Raw genomic sequence first — 26292 nt, forward strand, 5'->3', positions numbered from 1 at the left:
TCCCTGAGCTCACCCTCTGTTATGGGTGATCAGCTGTGGCAGTTTTAGAATACCCTATCCATGCTTGGCTTTATCTCTGAAATCTTCTGACCTGTAAGAATTGCTCATGCTGCCTTTCCCTGAGGCTTTTGGATTAATCAGGTGTGAGGCCTATGCTGCATGTATGCAGGGAGATTTGAATTAAAGGCAGTTCAAAATGCTTTAAAACCCACTCAAACCAAGAGTAGGAGGTATTATTGCATATGTCAGAGTATGCTAATCTGTGATAGTCACCCACCTCTCTGCCCCCATCCTCAAATAACTATGAATTGAACTATTATTTGAGGAAGTCACCTTTTTATCCATCAAGGTCTGGAGAGATTATGTCACTTGAGCAGAGGCTTGGCTTTGGTCCACCTCCTACAAAAAAGCCATTCAAAAAGATAGAGCAGCAACTCAATAGTCATTGTACTTAAAACCAAAAGACAAATATGAGCACCTTTTCCTGACTTTAGTAATGCTTTTTGAGGAACTACACTTAAATCATAAACCTAACATCTGAAGGTTTAATTTTCATAGATAAGAATTACTCAAAATTACTCAAAAGATGAAACCAAGTAGAGAAATAATTAAAATTTTTATAAAGGCAGCACTCATAAATATTTATATCAGAATTAATGGAAACAGGGGTTTACTGATATTTTTGTACAAGATTTTACAGTGCTTTTTATTTTTTTTTTTTTTTACAAGGGGGTTGGACTAGATGATCTCCAAAGGTCGTTTCCAACCCCTAACATTCTACCATTCTAACCTCTTATAGGGTTTTGCCTCTAGCATTTCAGTCACACACACACCTGTAAGGACAACAGGTACTCTGGTCATCTTTGAAAACAAGGTTAAAGACAAGTGCAGAGACTGGATGCATATTTACCGAAGCTTAGGTAAGCTGTTGTGCTGGTGCTCTGCCAGAAGTGAGCATGTCCACAGCATCCACTTGGCTTCTGGCCTGCGGGACCCCCAGCCCAAGGAAGTGGAACAGCCTCAGGAGGGAGGACAATGTTGCAAGAATGTAATAGCTTTTTCTTCAAAGGGAGAGCTGAGTCGGGGTTTCTACGTCTCTTCACAGCCATCCAGAGTAGCCAAGGTTTTTACTCGGTTACCTGGAACAAGATGAACTAGCTCCCGCCTTAGCTGTGCTCCCACTGTGGAGAGCTTCGCGCCAGCGGGAAAGCGGGGAGATACCTGTTAGCGCTGAGGCCTCCATGGGGCTCTGGGCTGAGATGATCGCCTCAGGCTCACCCCGGGCAGGAGAATGCCAGCCCACGGCCGTCCCTTCCGCGGCCGCCGCCTCCCCCGCCCGCCGTTGCCAGGCGCCCGGGGAACGCGGAGGGAGGCAGCCGTTGGGGCGTGGCGCCCGCCGGGGAGCGGGGCGGCGGGTGAGGGCGCGCGGCGGGCAGCGGTAACCGCCATGAGCGCCCGGCGCTTCCTGCGGCGCCGGAGGTTGGGAACGGAGAGTCGTTCTAAGGTAGAGACTGGCGGGACTCGCCTCGGCCTCCCTCCTGCCCGGGTTGAGGGGTGAGGAGGGCGGCGGGCATGCTGTGTACGCTGTGGAGAAGGAGGAGGAAAGGAGCATCTGAGATGGTTGATCACTCAAATACTTGGAACTCAAAAACAATCTTGAGGACTTAACCGGTCTGGAAGGTTTACTAGCTCTGAATTCTTTTGGTGAGGCCACAAGGCTTGGGGCGAGTGTCTTCAGTACTGCCTGAAGCTTGCGGTGGTCCTAATGTGAAGGTTCATCCCCGTTGCAAGGGGGCTGCATTATCTGAGACCAGAAGATAATAGTTTGGTCTTACTGTTTTATGGCAAGCATAAGTAATAGGGATTTTTAGGATCTAGAAGTATTCTTTTTTTTTTTTTTAAGTTTTTCACAATTTGAATAAAAGTAGTATTGTAAGTGAGCAAATACTGCGTAATCTATCTGTAAATTTGAGTCTTTAGTGCACAGCGAGGTACTGAAGGTACTGGCAGCATACAACTTCCTCCAGTCTGTTTTCTTCCCTTTCTGGAAAGACTAGGGCTATGCATATGACTGGAGAAAGCTGTGAGTGTCCCTTTCAGAGAGAACTGTACATTAGGATGGGATTCACCTTGTTTTATGCATCAGTGGTGATCATGACTATAACAGAGATGTTCAGGCTGCCTTTTTTTTTTTTTTTTTTGGTCAGAGGTACTCCTAGGACATGAGTAATTTTAGGATGAATGCCTAAAATCAACCACAGGAATCACTTCCTAGAAATGCCATTTTCTACATACCCCAAATTAAGTCAGCCTACTCCTAAACAAAACTATCATTCTGGTGGCTAAACCTTGAGGCTGATGGTCAAACTGATAATTGATGTCAGAGATTTGACTCAGATGAAGCTGAGTGTGATAGGAAAGTAACTCATTGAGCTAGCTGCCCTAGATTTCCTTGAAATTCTTGAATCCAAGCATGGAGAGAAACTTGTGGTTATGCTGATGGTGGTAACTTCTTGCTGGTGTGTGATTGAGTGTTTATACAATGTTGTTAGACCGGTGGGCTACTTCCTGTATCAAAACAAGAGCAGAATGTTGGGCATCCAATGGCACTGCAAGGCACCGATGTGCTTGCCACTTGCTCTGTCCCACTGTGCCTCGTTTATCTTTCACTGAAGGACTTATTCCCATGACTGTATGCCATCATAGTTATTCTGAGAAAGCTGCGAGAGAGCACCCTATATCTTCCATTTTGTATTTCAAAGTGTTTGAGAATTGGTAATGAAATGTAAGCAGCAGTATGGTAAGTTGATAAACACTAGCTCCACGTCCCTATGTTCAGCTGAATTGAATAGAATTTGAACACTTACAAGTGTTTCTGTCTGTGGTCTATATTTGAGAGCATGCTGATCATAAGTTATGTCCCCATTTCTCATTATCACATATTTCCTCTATTTTGATATAGCTGAAATACAAAAAGAGGCTTTCTGCATCCTTTTGTGTCTATGAGGCATTCTCCCCCCAGTTTATATTGCTGCAACAAGCTCTCATGAGTTAGAGCAGAATGCAATGACATGACAGGAGTGAAGGTTGGTTGTACTTAATGACTTTTTTTTGTGGCTATGCGTACTTTTTGATAGTGTGTTATTGGGCTTTGAGCCTATAAAGCCTTAAATGATTATTTATTTTATCTGCTTACAGACTGGTCTCATCATATAGCATTGTGAGCACAATTGTAATTAGGATACTAAAATTATTACTCTGTATAAAGAGGAGTAAATTGCTAAAATGGTATTTTCCATAAAGAACCCTTAATTTTGTAGTCTAAATATGGTGCTTGCCATAACTTTCTTGGTTATCCAAGAGAAGATGAGGGAGGGAAATAAAAAAATAATTTAGATATGATGCAAGTTAGCTGTATGGAGCAACAAAATGGGTTTGTCTGTAGCAGGCTTGAGTGCAGATGTGACTTGGACTTCAGTTTTGTCATTTAAAATCTTGTTTGTATATTTAGATACAGACTAGATTTAGCCTTCCTGCTCTTGATTATCACTCCTGTTCCCACCATGTAAAGCAGGCATTGTTGTGAACTTCCTCCAGTAACAACATAGCTGTATTCTCCTCAAAGTTTATAACTTAATAAAAGTGCAGGAATTCTAAAACACACAGGCACAAATGCTGTTTTCCTCTGCCGTTAACTGCTTTCTGTGGTGTTGCAGGTTTGGTGGTTTTTTAACAACTTTTCCACTCAACCAGTCCATAACTAACACATTTTGAGGTTTATTCTGCAGGATCAGCTGGATCATGCTTGCTGAAAACACAAAATTATGATGAAAATTAATTCATAATTTTTCCACTGACTTTCCTAATGTATTTGTACACCCATTGAACACAAGTGGAAAAATTAACTACTACAGAATGTCACGGTTCAGAGTCCACTCAAAAGCTTTTTGTCACAAAGTATCTTTCAGGTCTTCCTAATTAAATCAAAATATATTTTTGTGCACTGGTAGCAGTACCTGAGGAAAATTCTGATTGTTAGAATCAAGTGAACACCACAGAATTCAATATTGAGCAATACTGATTCCTCAGGCACTGATTCCTCAGGATCAGCCTGTGCAAGCAATGGACTTCCTGCATCACACTGTATCCATATCTTGATTCATCTGGGATTTTAGAAATCTGAGGGCTCAGAAAACTGAAAAGCTGGATGAGGCAATAATGCTGCTGTAGCATGGGATGTTACAGTAAGTCTATAGTGCCAAAATAGCAAGTTCTGTTTGCTTAAACGAAAGCCATATAATACTTTTCTAAAAAGGCAACATTTTTTCAGGGAAATTATTAATATTATACTAATTGATGATTTATGATTAATTAGTACTAATTAATTAGTATTAATAATTGCCTGGCTACATTTCTACTGGCCTTTGTGAAGTATGTGTGAAGGATACAGGCCCAGCTCAAAGAAGGTGATTGAAAAGCTTTCCTGAGATCTAACACAACTGTAGTGAGCAACTGTTGGAATCTTAAGACCAGGACTGGGGAAACATTTCCTCTCACAGTACTATAGAGGAATAACTGTAGTGGCAGCCCAGCTTGGGATCAGATTCTTTATTGTCCAGAACCCTTCAAAATTAATTTGTTCCAAATGGTGCTAGTAGCATGCATATTCTTCATTTGTGAATCATGTACACTGATATTTTTTCTTAAGCATAAATTACTTCATATTATTAAATACTCCTTGCAAATTTCTGAAGATGAAGCAAGAGACTTTCCTTCCTCCTTGTCCTCATAGATTGAAGATCTGAAGAAGATAAACCAGGAGCTAAGGCAACATGTTGTACAACTGCTTGATAAGAACCAACTAGTGGAAAGTCGAGTGGATAGACTCACCCATAGAAATAATCATCTGTGTAAACAACTTGCTGTAATTGATGAACTCTCTAAGCAGCTGGGAAAAGAATTGCTATTGAGTACAGCTGATAAGGAACTTAAGGAAGCAAAGGTATCTACTTATTAGAACTAATATTGTGCAATGATATTTGAATGTTGTTTGCTAATATTCTGGGGGACTGTTTTGTGGGAGGTTTTTTTACCTTTTGGGATGAATTTTTAGCTTTCATCTCTGCTTTGAAGCATATTTACTGTGACGAAAGAGGAGAAAGTTCTGGCCACTGTGATATTTTTCCAGTGTGGAGAAGTTCAAGGATTACACTCATGCTTACAGTTGGAAATAATGTAATTTCAATGAAAAGTGCTTTTGATTTCACAGGATAATGGAAAACTGTACCTTATGCACATGCAATTATGTAATTTAGTAGTGGTGGTCAGATGGTAGGAAGCATATTCTTTATGATTAGTGTAACTACATAACATAGTCAAGCTGCCCTTGTTTTCAAAAGTTGCTCAGTAAGATAGTTCTGGGACAAGGTTTCCCATGCTTCCTTTCTCATTCCTTCACTTGAGAGTAACTCAACTGCTACTGTTTTTTCCTAATGCCAGACTGTTTGAAGATAAAACAGATATATTAAGTTTATGGTTACTAAATAGTGGGTTGTTTTTCACCTAGTCAAACTAAAAGACATGCTCAAAAATCTCCTTTGGACTAGAATAGTTCAGCTAAAATACTGGATTTGCACTACCAATTATAATCATAGAATCATAGACCTTTAGAGATCATTTAGTCCAACCCCCTGCAGAAGCAGGTTCACCTAGATCAGGTTGCATAGGAATATGTCCATAAAAATGATATAATAATGTAATGCATCTCTTGCTTTTTTCATGATAGGTGCAAATTCGACAACAGCAGAATAAGATAAAGAAACTGGAATATATGGTGAAAACACTAAAATCTGTGAGTTAAACATGTGTCTTTAATATACACATAGCTATGAAATCAGATCATTTCTAAATGCAATTGGTACTTGCACCGGTGAATTTGACTTGCTTTGTTTTCACCGCTAACAAACAAATTATAGAATGGATAAACATATCTGTTTATTTTGTAATTGTCACTAGGCAGATGGGAAACAGTTTCTGTTTTGCAACTAGCCTGTACTGATTTTGCTTTTCAGAATTTAAAATGTTTTTTACAAAAATTCATAGAACCTTGTAAATCACTTGCAACAGAAAGAAGTAACAATTTTTCTTTACAATTTTTATCTTAATATTCCATCTTCCTTAAGGTGTAATGATACCAGTGAAGTCTTTTGAAATGCATGCAACATTGTTATTGTAGAAATATCTGCCAATGTTAACTTAAATTAACATTTTAATTTATTAAGTGGACTCATTTACTTGTTTCCAGTATGAACTGGCGTGAAACTTATTTATGTGTTCCAAATCATTATTTCTTCTTATTTGCCTCAAATTTCAGGGGCTGGGAGTGTTGAGTTTTTCTGTCTTGTATAAAATGACCTTAAGCCACAGTCCTGCAAAGAACTCCCTCTGGAAAAAAATGCAAACTCTTGAGCGTGTAGAGCTTGCTGCTCAACTACCCTGGGAAGATTTTGATCCTTTAGCCAGAAAGTTTGGGATTTGGTAGCTGTGTTCACTGAGAAATTTAGATGACTAATTTCTATCTTTTGGGGGATTGAAAGGCCTATTTCTTCGCATGCTTTAATGAAAATAATAAATTTGCAGAGTTTAGTATTCACTAGGTACCTAACTTTCATGAGTCCAGGTGCTTCCCACAGATTATAACAGAAACATGTTAGGGTGAAATTTTGGACTTTGCGATTGCAATTCATCTTCAGTATCTGTCTCAGACCCCTACATCTTTCTGTATTTCGACTGTTGCTCTTTGCACATGCCTTTATTTTCATTTTAAAAATTCACTTTTCATGAATCTTAAGCAAATATAGTGGCCTCACTATTCTGATACAAATGTACTTAATTGTCCTCTTTAGTTTTGAATGAATATACTCCAAGTTAATTAACATTTAGCTTTTATGTCCTTTCTGTCCTGTTAGATACATTTTAGAAGGTCATTCTGCTATATAAAAAAAATAGAAAATCTAGACATTCAGAAGTTACTTTGAAGTACTGAATAGATACTTATTTTAATTAGATGTCTGCTTTATCTTCATTTTGAAAAATATACTTATCTATTTTACATTGAATTATCATTCATTACAGAAGTTCTGTTTCAGTGAATGAATTCTCTCATATTTGCACATGCAGGTTATTTTGCAAACAGAAGATGAAATAAAGCAAGGGAAGTCACCTTCAAGGCTTGATGCCTTTATTAAGACACTGGAAGATGACAGAGACTACTATAAAAGTGAAACTGAGAATTTGCTGAAGTTATTTAGAAATGCATTTTCATGTCCTAAGATAACCTGTACTTGTGGCAGCATGTCTAAGAAGCTTTCATCTATTAAGGTGAGCTTGGAAAACAATCTGGAAGAGGAGGAATGCGTTTCTAAAAATACTGATTTAACTTATGCTAAATTACCAAAGCCACAATTACCAGGAAGAAAACCACATTGCTTATAAACTGAAGGATGCGTAAGATTGGAATGGACAAATAATGTGAACTTCACCACCTCTTTACACTGCATGCATGTATATAACTTTAAATGGTTGCTGATGACTACTTACATTTAGTCATTTAGTCACCTGATTGTCAGTACCATTTGTGATAATAGCTTACTACTCTGATGCATTGCTTATAAATGTTATGTATATCTGGGCTCTAAGACTAAGGGATACATGTGTATAGTCCCGAGTGCCTTGAGCTTATAGAAATTTCCAAACCAGATATAATAAGAAAGTGTATCAAGTTTTATTTCTCTACTTTAATCTTGTATCACCTTATTCTTTAAGGGAGCGATCTCTGATCCAGAAGTTCTGAAAGTAATGAGAGAACGTGAAGACCTTAAGTCAACAGTGAAAAAATATGAGCGCCATGTGGCAGAAATGCAGGGCAACCTCAAAGTTTTAACAGCTGAGAGAGACAAAATTGTCAGTCTTTATGAACGGGTAATTTTGGTTTTATTTTTATGATTATTTAAAATACAGTGATGTGCAAGAAAAAGATCCTATTGTTTCTGTGTAAAAAAGAACAAAAAAGCATTTGTTCCAACAAATAGGAAAAAAGTTATAGAAATTCCATTATTTTAATCTGACAGTTAGATACAAGTTTGTAAGTGCTATCCTGAGTTCAGAATGCTTTCCTGAATCAAAGAATATATGCACAAATCTTTAATTCATCTTTGATATTGGTAAGTTTCTGGGATGTTCTTCCTTTATGAGCCATATGCTACAGTAATGTATTACGTTATCTCTTCTTTCTTTTTTCTATTGTGTTATCTCTTCTTTCTATTATGCTGCTGTTTTTACAAACAGGCACAGGAAGAGATTTCTCGACTTCGTCAGGAAGTTATCAAATGCCTCAGGACTCCTAAAAGTACAGTGACAGCTCAGGCTACGTTAAGACGTGTGGAGATAGAAAGGGATACAGCACTGTCAGATTTCCAGAGGATGACTACAGAACGTGATAGCCTCAGGGAGCAGTTAAAGGTGACTACCCTCTCACCAGGTTGTTTTAACATGAAAACTACTTAGTAATGTAATTAAAGTTCCTAAAGATTTCTATTCTAATCCTGAGAGTTAATTAAACTACGTGTCTGTGGGTGAGTTCAGACTTGTGCTATATGTGATTTTGTTGTTATTTGATACAGATTTCTCAAGAGACTGCGTTTAATGAAAAAGCTCATTTGGAACAGAGGATTGAAGAGCTAGAAACTACTATTCAAAATGTAAGGGAAAAAAATTATTTATGGAATTATAAATATGATACAGGTGATATTCCTTATCAGTCCTGCAAGACCAACCTTATTACTTTCTGTCAGAAAACAAACAGACTGAGAGCAATGAATCTTATTTTCCAAGATTGTTGCAAAGCTTTTGGCATTGTTACCCACAGCGTTCTTGTCTCCAGGTTAGGATGTTATGGTCTGAATGGGTGGGCAGCTAGATGGGAAAAAAAGATTATTAGATGTTCAGTCTTATCAGGTAGCATTTAATTTGGCTGTTAACATGGAACACTACAGGGGTTTGTTCTGAGGTCTGTCCTGTTTTATCATCTTTATTGATGACCTGAAGGAGGCAACAGAATGAGTGCTCATAAAGTTTGCAGATGACACCAAATCAGGGAAAACTGTTGATATACTCAAGAGCAGGGCTGTCATCCCCAGAGACCAAGACAGGTAGGAAAAATAGACAACAGGAAGCCTATGAAGTCTTAGCAGGGATGAATGCCAAGTTCTGAATTTGGGAAGAAGAGCCACTGGCACCAATACAGGTTTTGGGGCAGCTCAGCTGAAAATAGAGGCCATCGAGACCCTGATGTACAGTGAGCTGTACCTGAGCCAGCAGAATGCCATGGTGGCAAAGGCAGCCAAGAGTGTGCTAGGTTGTGTGAAGAGGACACAGCCAGTAGCTGAAGGGAAATAATTCTCCGTCTTTACTGAGCACTCATTAGACCACATCTGGAATACACCACATCCAGTTTTGCCACTATGGTACAAGAAATACATTGCTAAACTGGAGTTAGTTTAATTGAGGATTCCCATGATGTTTGGGGCTGGAACATTTTCGTTGTGAGAGGAGACTGATGGAACTGGGTTTGTTCCACAGGGAGTAGATGTGGCTTAAGGGAAACCTAAGTCCTACCTGCCAGTACTCATCAAGAAGTTGGGAACAGGCTTTTCACAGCAGTGCATGGTGGAAGGTTGAGCAGCAATGGGCATCAATTGAAACAAGAAGGGTTCAGGCTGAGTGCAAATACTTTTTTCCTGTGAGAATAGTCAAGCAGCCTCCAGGTTGGAGACTTTCAAAACCAGACTGGATAAAGCACTGGGCAACCTGACCTCTGAGATGGCCTTGCTTTGAGCAGAAGTTTAGACTAAAGACCTCTTGGAGCCCATTGCGGTGTGAATTAGCTTTTGATGGTATCTTATTAAGAACTGATGCACCATACTTAAATGTAATCATATTTTTCTGATTTATTTAATATGTCTTAAGTTGCTTGTGCGTGCAATTGTTTCCTAACATATGGTGCTAAAATAGGAAATTAAAACATTAATAATATGAATATAAATCTTAAATATATTTTCAGTCTTGGCAGAATTGGATTTTTAAGTAGAGTAACATTGGTTTCTGTAGTGTATCTTTTTAGAACTTGGATTATAAATTGTGTTTAATTTTCTTTTTCTACTTCAGCTTTTTAAATATTACAAAGCTTATAAGTATAGCTCCAAGGATTATAATATTAAACTGAGTGCATCTGTGGTGAAGAATACACTGTAGGCTTAAATAACTTGAGTACTCTTGAGTAGTAAATTGCCTTTAATCAGATGCTTGACCTATGATGTGTAGTGAGTACTGGGAGTAATCCAGTTCTAGATACATTGTAATTTCTTCAATTCATTTGGTACCCTTTGAGTGCAATACATCAATATGAAATTTATGGCACTAGTATTGAAAACGTTACTGTCTACCAGAGGCTTACTGATTTACTCTTTAGAGATCTGACCTTTGATTATAGTAGTACAGAAATAAGTAAATGAAGAGAGGGATGAGGTGAGAGTTTTTTACCTTAAAAGAACTCTTTCAAATAATTTAGAAAGGACAGTTCTTTGAGTGTTAAGTGTAGACATTTTAATAAAGAATCAAATCTTTCTTTAAACTGGAGATTTCAAACTAGCTTTGCTGGAGTCCATATGAGAAGTTTTGGACCTGTTCTTTGGTCTGAGTACAGAGCTAGAAGCCTCATGATGGTGAGTTGGTCGTATAGGGCTTTATGCAAGTGTTTTACAGCGGCTTCTCCATCCAGTTATCAGTGTAGCAATATCACTTGGTAAAGACCTAAAGCTGTTATTAGTAGTGTTGTATCCCAAACTGGAATTTCTCCCTTCATACACTCGTAATAATGTTTTCTTTTAACGTTATTTTGCAGTGAAAACTCTTAATGTTGATCAATGACAAACATTTTTGCCCTTGGACATAATTACCAACCTAAAATTCACATTAATAGATGAAAATATTCCCCAAGATCTGAAAGACAGGAAAATGTTGTCCTTTAAAGGAAGTGAAAATCACATTTCAGCTCTTTGCCAACTACCTTCAGTAGACTCAGAGTCAGGCCCTGAGTAAATGAGATACTTGGACATTTCTTGTTCAGTAAAAGATTTGTACTAAAAACAGAGTGGAATTTGAATTAATAAGAACAATTCTATGTATAAATCAACTTTTGTTTTGGCTTTTAATGTTTAATTATATTTATAGTTAGAAAGTGAACGATTAGAACAGATGACCAAAGCAGCACTAATGAAAGATACCATTGATTCTCTGGAAACGGAGACAAAAAGATTGGCAAGAAGAGCTCTGGATTCTGAAACTGAGCGGAGCCGACAGGAAGCTGAATATGCTTCACTTAGGTAAGTATATAACGACATGACTTTGATAAGTAATGGCAGCCTACATTCATTGGTTTTCCTAATTGTTATATGGCTCAAAGGGAAGGGAGATTATGATAGTTGTTCTTTTGAGCCATCCTTCTTTTTGGAATGAAATTGTTTTTCTCATTGCTTATTTATATGTAAATGTTCTTGGCTTGTTTATATCATGACATACTGAAAATCATCTTCAGTTAAAAAGTAAAGTTCACTCTGACTTAGAGTTAAGGTCTCTCTATTACAAGCTGCAGAGACTGATGTTATTTGGTAAACTGTGTATGAATTAAAAATCATTTATTTTCAAAGAGGTCAATAGCACCCTAGCTTGTATCAGAAGTAGCGTGGCCAGTAGGACCTGGGGATGGGTGAGGCCACACCTCAAGTTCTATGTTCAGTTTTGGGCCTCTCACTGCAAGAGGGACATTGAGGTGCTTTCTTCACCAGGAGCTTTGGAATGGGCTGCCCAGAGAAGTGGTGAAGTCACTATCCCTGGAGGTATTTAAAAGATGTATAGATGTAGTGCTGAGGGACATAGTTTAGTGGTGGACGTGTCAATGCTAGGTTACCAGTTGGATTTGATGATCTAAAAGGTCTTTTCAAACCTAAACAATTCTGATTCTGTGATTTTGTAATTGTTTTTATAGAGGCAAGCAAACATGCATAAACTAATGGGTGTCACATGTAGTTATTCTCAAACATCCTTTTCTGAGTCTTGGAGCTTTTCCATGAGAGGAAATAAAACTGAAGCTTTATGTAAGGTTGTGGCTTGCTGCTGAACTGGAGTTCCTAACTGTGTTCAGAAGCATGAGTGGGACTAGACTCAATTGAATCCTTTAGGGAAGAAAGCACAGGTCAGTGAGTGCAAGGTAAAAAAGGATCATTTACTGACTGGAGGGAAAGATCAATCGTGTGTGAAGTTTGTGCAGAGAGATACAAAGGACTAGATGACAGACTGAACTAGGCTACAGAGTGGACTGACTGCAAAAGAAGGTACCGTGACTGTTTCCTCTTATATTTCAATACATATAATTCAGGTAGGCAAATAGTCTCCTAAACATATGTGTTCTTACAAGTGACTGGTGTAGCTGACACTTGAGTATTGCAGGGTTTTTGTTAGATTTTGATTGGTGGGAATGCTGAGTGCTGGGGTGCAATATTGTGCTGACCCACAATGCTTTTGTAAGGATCCTGTGATTTCTAAACCAGCATTCATTCCTTTGCAAATCCAGTTCCGAGTTACTGCTGCTTTATAATGTTTTCAGATTTATGAATACTGCAAAAATTGAATTGTTGCTACTAAAATCTTTTGTGTCTTTTCCCCAAAACAGGCTTATAGTTCTCTTCAGTTTCTTCAATATTTTGAGAATCATTAATATTACTACATGATTTGAACGTATCACTTGTGTGTAACTTGAAATATGTCAGCAGTTCCCCTCTATGTCCCAAGTGATGATTTTTGTTGTAATAATTTTTTAAAAGCTTTGACATCCACCTGTTGTAAAGAATTCTTTTTACTTTTCTGTGTTTCTTTACAGGAGTATTCAGACTTCAATATTCAGAGATTAAGGTTAACATTAACAAAATATGAGAAATAGTCTAAAATATACATAATAAGCTTGCTTTTTTCCAACTTTGCAATTTTAGTAATATTTAAAAAAGGAAAAAAAAATATTAATTTCTGAATTCTCCTGTTTAATACTTGTTTTTCTAGGTTATTGAATGAAAAGACAGAAAGGAGTCTTTCAGAGACTCAGCGAAGCCTTGTTAAGAAAAACCATGAAATGCAACTTACCCAAGAGAAAATCACACTTTTGAATGAAAAAATTGGTGAGTGACAATTTTTGTAATAAAATTCAATGGGCTAATTGTTATGTTACAGCTATTTTTTTTTCTTATGAGTTGAAAGAAAAATTGTGGGATGCAAATAAATATACTTTGTATAGTTTTAACATTTCAAGATCTCAACCTGAGCCTTCTCCAGATGAAACAGTCCCAGCTTTCTCAGCTTTTCCCAATAGGAGAGGTGTTCCAGTTCCTCAATTATCTTTGTGGCACTTAATTAGGCTCTCTGCAGTATGTTCATGTCTCTCTTATACTGAGGAGTCCACAACTGGACCCAGTCGTCCAGGTGTGCCTTTGCAGTGCCGGCCAGAGGGGAAGGATTGTCTGCCTCAACCAGCTGGTAATACTTTCCTTAATGCAGCCCAGGACACTGTTTGCCTTCTTTGCAGCAAGGGCACATTGGTGGCTCTTGTTCAACATGATGTCCACCAGAACCTCCAGCTTTCCTGCCAAGCTGCTTTCTACCTTGTGTACTGATGCCAGGAGTTGTTTGTCTCCAGGTGCAGGACATCACTTACTTTTGTTGAAGTTTGTGAGGTTTCTATCAGCCCTTTTCTCCAGCCTGTCAAGGTCCCTCTGGGTAGCAGTATGACTCTCTGGTGTACCAGCCACTCTTCCCAATGTTGCATCATCATAATTCCTGATATACCTGGATAATTGTATACTCCACTCCATTCTCCAGATCATCAATGAAGACATAAAACAGGACTGGATTCAATATTAACCTGTGGGTACACCACTGGTTACCAGCCTCCAATTAGACTTTGTGCCACTAATCACCACCAACTGGGCATGACCGTTCACTTTTCAGTCTACCTCCGCTTCTTATCCAGCCTGTATGTCAGCAGCTCACCTATGAGTATCTTATGGAAAACAGTGTCAAAGACCTTATTGAACTCAAGGTAGATGACTTCCAATGCACTCCTTTCACCCACCAGGCCAATTATTTCATCATAGAAGTTTATCAAGTTGGTCAAACGTTGCTTCTCTTGGGTGAAGCCATGCTGACTACTACCAATGATTTTCTTGTTCTTAATGCACCTGGAAATGGTTTGCAGGATTATCTTCTCAATCAGAATTTTCTTCAGGGACATGTTTGAACACTATCTTAGCAGGTTCCATGGATCCAAAAATATGGGGTGGAAATTTGTATGCCTTTCTTCTCATGTTTTGAAATAGAGATTCTGGGGAAAAAAAAATAGAATGTGAGTATATGCTATGTTGTCCCTCAAAGACTGAGCTACAGATCATTTTACTTTGGATGTTTTATCTGCTATTTTAATTCTGTTTAAGCCTTTACTATTATAATAACAGAGAAGGTTATTTTTTATGATCTAAACATTTGCTGTTTAAAGATAGCTCTAAGTAATTTAAAGCCTTGATCTAAGGAAGAATGCAATTCTGTAAATATCAGTTAGGTTATTGATATGTTTCAAAAAGACACATGCTTCAGTATTTTCTTGAAGGAGAGCTTTTGCTCTGTTCTTTTACACTTCAGAAGCAAATAAGAGTTTTTTATTAAAAAAGGAATTTGTAAAAATGAGAGCTTTTTGATTATGTGCAGATAATTTTTCAAGACAAAATCTTGTACAGCAAGAGGAGATCTGTACTTTGAGAGAAAACATTGCACAACTTGCTAAAGAGAAGGCAACTTTGCAAGACTGTGTAGAAGAAGGAAGAGAGAAGATTGCTGCTTCAGAGGAAAACCTATCAGTTAAAGTATGTTCTAACGTGCAAGTAGTCACACAAGATAAATAGGGAAATATCTGCTGAGTCATCACACCTGTCTTATATTGGTGTCTGCAACAGTGCCCACTGCTGACCTAGTGTTGCTCCAGTTTCAAGGCAACTATAAAACTCACATTGACTTCAACAGCAGTAGGTTTGAGCAATGTTGAGTATCTCATGTTAGGTGTTTTGTGTTGTTTATACTTATCAAGAGAGGAGACTTTGCTGAAGTGGAGAAGACTAAATTAGCCAATAAAATATTTTGTATCTCATAAAATTAATCCTAAATTCTTCCTTGGGGTTCACTTATGTTAGAGACGTTGGGAGCCAGATAATATTGGGCTTGTTGGCATTGAGGAAGCATCTGAATGATATTCTTTTCACCTTAAGGTACTCATTTACCCATGAAAATTTATTGTACAGTGTGATTTGAGCTATATAATGAAGCTGCTTTGTTCTGAAACACTGTTTTTCACTTCAGCTTATCTGATAAACTAAAGAAGGTACTTCTTAACTGTTGCAATTAGTAACTCAAGAATTTGCACCAATTTTTAACAAAAACTTAAAGCAAATATATTGCAGGGCAGGCTTTGCGCATCTTGCCATCAGGACTGACTTTGCGTTTTAAAAACTCTAAAGTGTAAAATGGTGTCCCTTTTCAAGAAGAGATGACTATCTCTCACCTCTCTTCTCTCTCCATTTCCTTAGCTTGTCTATGCTTCTTTTAATATCTGTATTCGAAGACAAGGGAGTAAAGTGACATACTCTGTGCTACCTGCTTTATGGAAATACAGTGATGGAATTCTTATTTTATCACATACAAGCTACAAAAGCTGTAATAACATATCTAAAAGACAGAAGACATCATTTACTTTTGGGAGTGTGGGCAAAATGCTATCTTTAGAACCACAAATAATAATAATAATTTAAGAAAAGTTATTGTATTCCACAGAAGATAATAACATTTATTCCTCTATTTGCCAAATTAAGGTTATTGGATTTTTCTCTCTAAATAGTACATTATGGAACTTGGAAAACTGCAACCCATTTGGCATTAAATAGTTAAATTAACCAGCTAGCTGAATAAAGTGAAAATATATATAATCATACTTATTTTTTTTACATTTATACTGAGGAGTAGTAAGAGGTTGATTTTATTTCTTTTATTTCTTTTCAAGGAGAAAATGATTTCAGATTTCAAGATTCTGATTTCTGAGTTGATGCATTCCTCAAAGTAAGAGTAAAATCTCAAGATCATTCTTAAATATTGATAAACTTATAGCATTTACTCAAAAAATGAGTCATAGGATGTGCTAAGGTGTATAAATTAAATATATTTTTTACTTCATTAAATATTAAAGCGTTGCAGCTTTGTTTCATGACTTGCATTAAACCATTGGAAAAGCTATCATTTGTATTAGGTCAGGCAGTGTTGTCATACCTGAAGTATTTATTGTTTACTGCATAGAAAATCTACTGAAGCACTCTCTATTTGTGAGAAAGAAAACACCAGTTTGCAACAACGGCTACAAGAAACCAATGAAGAACTTGCACAGACTAACAACAACAGAGACTTATTAGTTCAGCAGAACGTCAGGTTACAAGAATGTCTTTCTGATATTAAGCAAGAAAATCAGGTATATTTGTACAGAGAACTCTTGAATAAAAAGCAAAATTGTATTAATTTTCAAGCAGTACATAGAATTTTTTGGCCCTTATTTGAAGTAAACTATTTTCTTAAGCTCATTTTTCAAACTCTGATTTTCCCTTATTGCTCATTTCTCTTGTATGCAAAGGACTAGTAATGTTCCGGTTTTTCTTTTTCAGTGTTTTGCCTCCATTTAGGTTTTCTGATACTTGATCTTTCTTCTCTGTGCTTATTTTCCTGCTTAGGGTATCTTTGTCTTTGAGAATATTTTTCTGTTCACCTGGCTTTCTCTTCCTCTAAAAGCACTACCCAATTTTGCAGGAGCAAGTTAACTTCACCTCTTTTTACGTATATAAGTTTTAAGTCATTAAGACTCCCTTTTTAGTGAAGAAAAGTACTCCAGAAGGAGATTCATCCCATCTCAGTTTGTAGTGATTCATTTTACCTGTCTTTCTCCCTTCATTATAGAGGAAGTGTAGCTAACTAGTTTAGGTCAGGTGCCTAATTCTGTGCTGCAAAAATTGAGACGACTCACATTCTAAGAACTCTAAAGTCAAAGTTTGTAGTAATTTTAACCATCAAAGATAATCCAGGGAATCACTATTTTTGGCGTTCTCTCAGAAAGACAGTTGGTACTCATGAAGTCAGCTGGTAGAAAACAGCCTCCTGTTGCTTTTAGCTACTTTTCAAAGCTGCTTGGTTTTCCATGCAATGCCTGGATGCTTGCAGAAGAAGTTAGAAACTGGAAGTCTTAGCCTTACAGGATCAACTACTTTTTAATAGGCCTACCTCTATAATATGTATTCGTTCCTCTAGGTTCTTCCATTAATTTATGTGATACTCAAAGTATTTCAAGTTGCATTCTCATTTTTTCACTTGAGCTTACTAGAAAAGTTCAGTTTCCCAGAGCACCTTTCAACAACTTGCAATGTTTTCACAACAGGAATAGGAGTTTCTCCAGAGCCTTCTCCATAGTCTTCTGCTTTGTCAGATGTGATTTTTAAGAGACTGTAACATGTGAAAAAGACGGAGCTCCTTAAATGAAGTCTCTAGCTGCTAAATAAATCACCTGTATTTTTTCTTCTTAACTTCTTACATTCTTTCATTGACATTTCTAAGAACTTTTAGCACTGTTTGTAAGTCAAAGAAATAAAATCTAAACCATGTGTACTTCTATGACTAAAATTTTGCATTACTCAAAAATATTTTATGTAGCCTGTTAAAAACAAAACCATAAGCTTTACATACAAACTAATTCTTTTAAATTTTTTTAAAAGAACAAACAGTATAGTTAACTTTATGAAACAAATCTTTCTTCATAGACACTATATAAAAAACTAGCAAAGTACCAAAGTGAGCTTGACGATTTGAAGTTGCAAGCCCAGGATTCCAATGCAGATATTGTCAGGCTGAAGGATGCACTGAAGTCTAAAGTGAGTACATAGATTAAATCTGTTAATAAAAGCTGCTGTTTTAACTAAAAATCAACTTTAACTATATTTCCATGAAAGAGTTTGCTTTCTCGCCAAAACTTATACTCATTTTGCCATATGTTTTTCATTAGTTTGAACCCATTTTTAAGCTGTTTTTGCAGTACACAAGTAATGAAGTATATTACATTGTGGTTTTTGTGTGTGTGTTTATTAAACTTAAAATTCACACAGTGAATAATACAGAGACTTGGAACTATTTTGTCTACTACTATAATTGAATCATAGAATGGTAGGGTTGGAAGGGACATTTAGAGATCATCTAGTCCAACCCCCCTGCAGAAGCAAGTTCATCTAGATCAGGTCGCATAGGAACACGTCCAGGCAGGTCCTGAAGACCTCCAAGGAAGGAGACTCCACAGCCCCTCTGGGCAGCCTGTGCCAGGGCTCCGTCACCCTCACAGTGAAATAGTTTTTTCTTATGTTTAAATGGAACATTTGTGTTCCAGCTTCATTCCATTACCCCTCGTCCTGTTGCTAGATACGATAAAAGGGATGTCCCAACCTCCTGACACCCACCATTTAGATGTTTGTAAATGTTAATGAGATCCCCCCTCGGTCTGCAATATATTGCTATACCTCCTATTTCTGATGTTAATCTAGCCATTTTAACAGATGTGTGTTGAGCATTAAGATGTGGACAGCTTGAATAAAACACTGGTTCTTGAGATCCAGTGAATGTTTTGGCTAAATGGCCAAGTTTTCAGTGGAAAGAGAACATCCAATACCATGTCATACCTGTAGATCTCTATATATCCTTATTTTCTGGAGCTTAATGTAAATGATTAAACAAGCAAGCTGTATGTATTAGGAGAGAGAGAACTGTGAACTTTCGAAGAATTACCACAAAGCCTGTGAAGAAGGAGGAAGTTGGGAAGCAAAATGTCATCAAGCAGAAGCAGATTGTAGCTCTGTTAGATTGGCACTGATCAGCATGGAGTCTGAGAACTGCAGGCTGAAGGAAAAAATGGAGTCCCTTGAAACAGCGATGGAGCAAGTAAGTTGAAATCATTCTTTCTATGGTTCACCTGTGATATGTTCTAGGAGTATTTTTAAGGCTGCAGCTGTTTAAAATTATGCTTAATGCCACTTCTCATATTTTAGAGATATAGTGAGTTACAGTGAACTGTATATACGAGGTTTCAATTTATTTAGTTGTCACAACTCAATTAATTTAAGCAAGTCAACTTCAAGTCACATTTGAAAAAAATATTTTAAAAATATAGCACATTTCAAGGAAAAAAAAGTAATTATAAAATATTCTCATGTTTAAAATGACTGAAGGCATAATGTCACACACAATTCCACAGCATACTTGAAACATACGTGGTGCTTTGTCACCTATTATGTTCCTGACCCTGCTTTTCTTACTTCCAGCTTTTCAGCCTTCTTTCTACTGCTTTAGATATTCTGAAGGGCCTCTTTCCACTTGAAAATGTGAAGAACTTAGGGAAAATACACAGCATGGCTTTGAAAATATGTTATGAACTTTTAAGCCATCTTGTGGTTTTGAGTTATTACAGTATTTGTTGTGAATCATCTCTGCTTCCTGAATATTGTATAGGATACTGAGGGCTGCCCATGCACATTAGATACTCAAGAAAGTGAACAAGAACATAGCAATAGTAAAACAGCATAGGAATATTCTGTGGCAGATTCTGACATGTTTTTAATATAATAAAAATCATGCATGGTCCTAGTTTGTCCAGCAAGCCTTAAATGGGTAGAGACTTCATCCTTCCAGTTCCTTCTCACATGCCTGCTATTAAGCATAGTCCTAAACCAGCCTCTTAATGAAAACTATGTCAACAAACAGACAGAATTCCAGATGTTGTACTCAGGTTCATAGTAGTTATGTATAAAGCACATATCTAAAACACAGAAGTTTTCATTATAAAAATTTAACATGCCTAGTAGTATTCTGTGTGGGGTTTTTTTAGGCAAGATGGAGTTAGAATTAATACGATGTGCTCCCCCTACAATAATCTCTTGGGATCTAATTCCTAAGAAATCCTTCAGGAACATCCCAATGCTTTATCTCTCCCTTTGTTAATCTCCCAGACTCATTCTTCCATCCACAAGAATTAAGTAGTTAAAAGTGATGTGAAATACCAGTGACACTGGGCAAAGTACAGGCATTTTTCAAAAAGGAAATACCTAGGCTATGTTAATTTTAAGTATACAAAATTCTAAATGCTTTTAGTCAGAACTGCTGCTGCTGGCTTGTGGACTTCTCTTTAGTGTGACTTCTGTACTCTCTTAGTCATGTCTGAGTTTATAGATGATAGCAGTATAAATATGATTGACAGTATCTCTGCGTTCACCGATCATCTACATGGAAGAATGCATTTTATTGCTAAAACTAAGAGGATCTATCTGAAAATGAAATGCAACCCATGGCAGAGCTTTGAACCTTATTCGCTCTGCAGATGAAGTAGAATTGTAGGAATTAAGAGTTTTAAATGCCAGTAGCTGATTTTTCTGTCAGAAGCAAGAACTGTTCTCTTCTAGTTTTTATATGCAGGAGTTCTTTATTAAAAAAAAAAAAAAACAAAGAACACTTTAAAGTTTATTCCAGAACAAATTACTGTCTGCCTCTTAGAATCCACCACAATTACAGAGATATTTTTGTAGGATTTTGGAAGCAGTTTTAAGTGTTCTTTGCAGTAGAGTTTTGATTATCTGATATTACTTTACTGTAGCATTTAACAACAGAAGCATCATACAAGTCTCAGATTTCTGCCTGAAGCAAGTCTCTAGTGAAAACGGAAGCAGAGCTTCTAAACATACATTGTGAGAGAGTCTCTATACTTACAAATCTCACATCTACATAAGAACTTTGCATTTAAAGTAGACACAGTCAAAGACCAATTAAATGAGCAGTTAACTTCTACAGCAGAGATGATAGAAAGGGTGTGTGAAATACATTAGAAAAATAAGTTTATATTAACATTATACTTAAGGAACCTAAATCTACTTTGGTATCCAGAATGATCAAATAAATCCATATTGATGATTAGTGTTTCAAAATTTTGTTTCTTTGGAGTGTTTAATTTGGCATTCCTCAGGGCCTTAGTCCTCAGGGGTGTTGGATGGATGCTGTATACTGTTTGAAGAGCACAGGGCTTTCCAAGGCTTCAGTATGAATACCGAAAGTCAGGACTTAAAATTACTGGTTGCTCCTTGAAAGGTATCTCAGATTTTACCTGCAGGCACTAGGTGAGCAGAATAACTGAAGCAGTCTTTTAGCAAAGAAACTTGACATGGACTTTAAAAAAGCTTGTCTGTTTTAGAAAGTGTCAATATGTCTTTCATAATATTTCCTTAATTTTCCTGGACAATAAATTTGTGTTGACTTTCATTTTTACAGAAAACTACAAAATCAATGTTTGATAGGCAAATTTTTAAAAACTCAACTTGGATAAACTCTGAAAAATTGCTCATATGTGTCGTATGTTCATATGTATTCAGATACTTTCAGTACCATTCTCTCACTGTCCTGACCATTGCCTGCTCCAGCTGAGATAATTTCATGTTCCTTCCAGGCTTCCAGAATTCTCTTTTAACCTTAATTCCTCTTCCATACCCCAGTTATCAAACAGCAGCTTTACACGTGGTGATTTGTTCCAGCCAAATGTGTGTGTGATGTCTTTAGTCTGCTTGTTCAGTCCCCTATGATACTTTTAATGGGGAAGAGTTCCAGCATATGATATTTGTCTAAAGCTTTCATGAGATCTAATATGACTAAGTGTAATGGGTTTGTGTGGCCAGGTTTTGGTAGTCGACGGCCACTGAGGTGGCTTCTTTAAAAAGCTGCTAGAAGCTTCCCCTGTATCTGATGGACCCACTGTTGATCAAGGCCAAGCCAAGTGACTACAGAGGTAACACTTCTGTGAGTAACATGTTTGAGAAGGTGAAGAAGTTACTGCACATATGCTAGAACTGCAGAAGAAGGGAGTGAGAATGTGAGAACAGCATCTCCACGCACACCAAGGTCAGTGGAGAAGGAGGGGCAGGAGATGCTTCAGGAACTGGAACAGAGATTCTCCTGTGACCTATGGTGCAGCTGATGGTGAGGCAGGCCCTGACACTGCAGCTAGTCCATGGTGTTGCAGAGTTCCACCTGCAGCCTTGGCAGGACCCCATGCCAGAGTGGATGGATGCCAGAAGGAGGCTGTAACCGCATGAGAAGCCCACATACTGGATCAAGTTCCTGGCAGGACCTGGGAACCTATGGAGATCGGAGCTCATGCCAGACCAGTTTTGCTGACAGGACTTGTGACCTCCTGGGGGACCCATGCTGGAGCACTTTGTTCCTGAAGGACTGTTTCCCCCTTGGATAACCCCCATTGGGGCAGTTTGTGAAGAACTGTGGCCTGTGGGAAAGACCCACGTTGGAGAAGTTTGTGGACGACTGCCTCTTGTGGGACGGACCCCACACCGTAGCAGTGGGAAGTGTGAGGAGGCCTTTGCCTGAGAGGAAGCAGCAGCAAAGTCCATCTGTAATGAGCTGACCATAAGCCCCATTTCTCATCCCTCTGCACTGCTTGCGGGGAGGAGGTAGAAACCTGGGAAGGAGGAGGGGTGGGGGGAGGTGTTTTAAATATTGGGGTTTATTTCTCATTTCCCTACTCTGTTTTGATTGTTAGTAAATCAAACCAATTCTCCCCACTCAAGTCCGTTTTGGCCATGACGATAATTACAGAGTCATCTCCCCGTCCTTATCTTGATTCATGAGCCTTTCATTGTATTTTCTCTCCCCTGTCCATCTGAAGAGGGGAAGTGCCCAGTAGTCTTTCATCGGCAAGTATAACCTTTGGATAGGGCTTTTACTTTACGTAGAATTCCAATGCAGAAATCTGCATTACTAGATTGCAGCATAAGTATATGTGCAACTGGAAACGAAACCTAATGCTGAATAATATTGTTCTTTCAGTGTTTCTAATGCTGTTTCTTTTCCTATAACACGCTGTCTCCAGTTTTCAGTATTCTATGCTGAAATACACAAGTAGAATATCAAAACTGTTTATTGTCAAAGCAACTAGATTTTTGATTGATAGTAGAAAATTGGATCTTTCAGACTGAAGAAACCTTTTAGTTTAGTTTGGTAAAAAATAATAATAATTTGAGTTTTTCTTTGGAAAATGAAAAATAGTTTTTTCTTTTATTACTTCTTGGCCTGTGACCTAGAGTTCTATCAGCATCTTCCTGATTTGAAAACACAAACAGTTATCCTCTGAAAATTCTGAGGAATGTGCTGGAGAGATAGGGTGTTTGTTAAGATGCCTCAGTTCATAGATTCGCAATGCTTTTTGGGTGAGCATTACTGTGCTCAATGTAAACTAGGTTTGAGTAAAATACAGGTAAAAGTGTTTGTAGCACCCCAAATGGACTCAGACATACTAAAATGCATATATGAGAAGATGAAGGAAGAATGACGTCTAGCTTGCTTATGCCAAGATTAAATAGACAGTTTTCAGTGTCTCTGGGGCTGACTTAGTACAGGTTTTCCAGAGTCACTGTCTCTGAAGGGTTCTTTTGTCGTCTTGTGTAGTTATGTCTCTGATGCGTCCATTGTTCCCTTTGCATTGGAACACACTAGGTTTTAAGGGTGCTCTTTTTTAGGTTCCCTCAAGATATATGGATATTTAATAACTTGGTTTGGATTTTCTTAATTTTCCTTTTCTGTCCAGATTTATTCTTGATGTTCCCTTAAGTAATATAAATGTCATCTCACTCTGCTGGTGATGTAGATATTGTTTTGTTACACCAGGAATCATTTCCTGCATGCAAATGGTTAATCGGTAATTCCTTGCCTCAACAAAATGTAAAGCTTCCTTCCTGTAATGATTCTGTCTATGATCTGTCTATGATCTGTATCCATTGACCTGTATATTTCATAGCATTTTGTCATTTGTATCAAGTACGTTCACATTCAGATATATACATTGGGTGAATCTAACACGGGATTTTGACCAATATAACACTAATCCACATGAAAGCAAATTTAGGTCGTTGATCCCAGAAATGATTTTTCTTTTTTCCTTTTTTTTCCCTTTTTTTCTCTTTCCATTTTTTTTTTTTAATTTAAAAAAGCTTACCATACTAGATAACCAGCAAACTCAACAGAAATAAATCTAACACTTTAAACTCTCTCCTTAGCTGCAGTGCAAGTGTAAGTCAGTTCATTCTGAAGTCGAGCTGCTGAGAAAACAACTGGAAAATGAAAGAGCATCTGTGAAAAACCTGGAATCTTTGCTTGTGTCCAGTCACGAGAAAGAATTTCAGTCACAGATAGCAAACCAAGAAAAAGACTCTGAAATTCAGTTTCTCAAGGAACAGCTTGCTGTAGCAGAAAATGAACTGTGAGTAAACAACTGGGAGAATATTGTAGGGTTTTTTATTCTTCACGGGTGTATATACACAGAGATGGTTTTATAGCTAACTGAACATTCAAATGGTGCATGTACCTTGGTTTACCCTTAACAGCAGAAGATAAAACCAAGAACCTGCTTCTGATCCCTCAGCTATACTGTAAGAGACTTTCCTGTATAGTGTTGTATTTTACTCCAAAAAAAATGTTCTTAATCTCAATTGCATGATATAGCTGCCCTTCAGTTTTGGATAGCTGTATTTGGTTACATACTTGGAGAATTACAATTGCTATCTAATTCAAGTGCATGGACTTTACAGTGCTGTGCATCGTCGAGATTTTACTCAGCTCAGAAACAGAGCAGTTCAACTGGAGTCGGAACTGGAGATCGCCAAAAGGCAGCTGGGGACTGAGCGCTGTGAAAGGCATGTGTATGGTTTTGTACTGTGCTTTCTGCATCCAGTTGGGGTGAAATGCAATATAGTACTAAGACTTAGACTAATTAGTAGGATAAACAGCAAAGTTTGGTTTCTCTCTGCTGTACATCTGTGTGTTTAGGGGCTGTTCCCATCACTAAATTTAGTCTGTTCAGCTGTTACACATGCTGTCTAAATTAGTTGTCAATGTCCCCTGTGTGGCCAACTGAATGAGACAGTTGGATAAACTGCTCTCTGGAATTGCATGCTTTAGAATGGGGTAGTTCATTTGCCTGATGATGCTCACATGTCTTCACTCATTAACACTGATGCCTGCCTTGATCTAAGGTGAAAATCTAGATGACTAGTCTTGGTGTCTTAAACAGTTTTCTTATCTGAGAGATAGCAGCACTTCTCTATTTTGTAGCTATATTGAGGATAAAATATTACAGTGTCAGGCATCATTTTGGGTATGTAAAAGAGATAGTCAAAAAAAGCAGAGTGATGTGATTATAGCACAGGTTTGAGAAGCAGATGTGTTGCTTAATTGTAGTAAATTACTTTGTTGGTACTCTGTTCTCTCATAAGTAAGGATGAGAGCTTTGGAGGGGGCTCTCTATACCCGAGGTTAGGTCTTTTAAAAATACATTTCTTAAAAGTCTCAGTTTCAAACTGGATTCTCCTTTACCCTGGAGTCATGGCAAAAACTGCAGAACTTTTGAATTAGATGAGCAAATCAGTTAAAAAAGTGGCATGATTTGTGCTTCTTCAGCTGCATAAAATGAATCAGAGTGTGTGCAAATACAGGTGTACCTTTGTTTTAAAAGATTTTTTAGAAGTGCTTAGTCTCACTGTAAAATAATATTTATTTAGGGAACATGCTGTGAGGGAGCTTCGACGCCAGAATCATACAGTTTCATATCAGTTAAGCTCCACATTAAGAACATCATCACCTGAACATTGCTGTCGTCAATCTCCTGATTGGTCTCTGGGCTGGTCCCTGGAAGAGTAAGTGGTTCAACAACATTTAAGTTTCAAACACTGAGGGGGGGAAAAGAAGATTAAAAAAAATAAAAGGATAACTCAGATATTTCTTGTTGAAATATTGACTGAATTCCATGAAATAACGTTGCTCCAAGAAAAGTTACAAGAAGATTCAGGACCACAAGCTTTTGATGGTACTTCTTTTATTTTGTTTTATTGAGCTGTATCAAAACTTTATGGTTAATAGCCACTACTTGCACTGGGATGGTATAGTCATAGATTCTTAAAACAGTAATAGAAATAATACAATGGAAAACCTCGACTTGCCATTATTTTGTGCAAGTGTAGATGG

The 26292-nt window shown here is 37.6% G+C and overlaps 2 protein-coding genes and 1 long non-coding RNA gene across 3 annotated transcripts in view; 2 read left to right on the forward strand and 1 right to left on the reverse strand.

The window, feature by feature from the left end:
* Positions 1–1000, reverse strand: part of LOC133628066 (uncharacterized) — a 1919-nt gene extending 919 nt beyond the window's left edge. Inside the window, exons 1-2 of the long non-coding RNA XR_009820519.1 lie at positions 911–1000; positions 334–399 (exon numbers count right to left, since the gene is read on the reverse strand). This is a non-coding gene — a long non-coding RNA (uncharacterized LOC133628066). The remainder of the gene's footprint in view (positions 1–333; positions 400–910) is intronic.
* MITD1 (microtubule interacting and trafficking domain containing 1) overlaps positions 1–4867 on the forward strand; it is a 20827-nt gene extending 15960 nt beyond the window's left edge. Inside the window, exon 10 of the transcript XR_009818901.1 lies at positions 4793–4867. The gene's annotated coding sequence lies outside the window, so the exon portion shown is untranslated. The remainder of the gene's footprint in view (positions 1–4792) is intronic.
* Positions 3059–26292, forward strand: part of TSGA10 (testis specific 10) — a 25869-nt gene continuing 2635 nt past the window's right edge. Inside the window, 19 exon segments of the mRNA XM_061997834.1 lie at positions 3059–3086; positions 4793–5002; positions 5786–5851; positions 7180–7380; positions 7825–7980; positions 8347–8520; positions 8682–8759; positions 11290–11441; positions 13171–13286; positions 14866–15020; positions 16208–16263; positions 16498–16666; positions 18000–18110; positions 18979–19164; positions 20870–21013; positions 21015–21080; positions 24330–24532; positions 24861–24965; positions 25830–25964. Coding sequence (XP_061853818.1) covers positions 3072–3086; positions 4793–5002; positions 5786–5851; positions 7180–7380; positions 7825–7980; positions 8347–8520; positions 8682–8759; positions 11290–11441; positions 13171–13286; positions 14866–15020; positions 16208–16263; positions 16498–16666; positions 18000–18110; positions 18979–19164; positions 20870–21013; positions 21015–21080; positions 24330–24532; positions 24861–24965; positions 25830–25964 — 2498 coding nt within the window. The 5' untranslated portion in view covers positions 3059–3071.

The sequence above is a fragment of the Colius striatus genome, chromosome 1, assembly GCF_028858725.1.
Source record: "Colius striatus isolate bColStr4 chromosome 1, bColStr4.1.hap1, whole genome shotgun sequence".
NCBI lineage: Eukaryota > Metazoa > Chordata > Aves > Coliiformes > Coliidae > Colius > Colius striatus.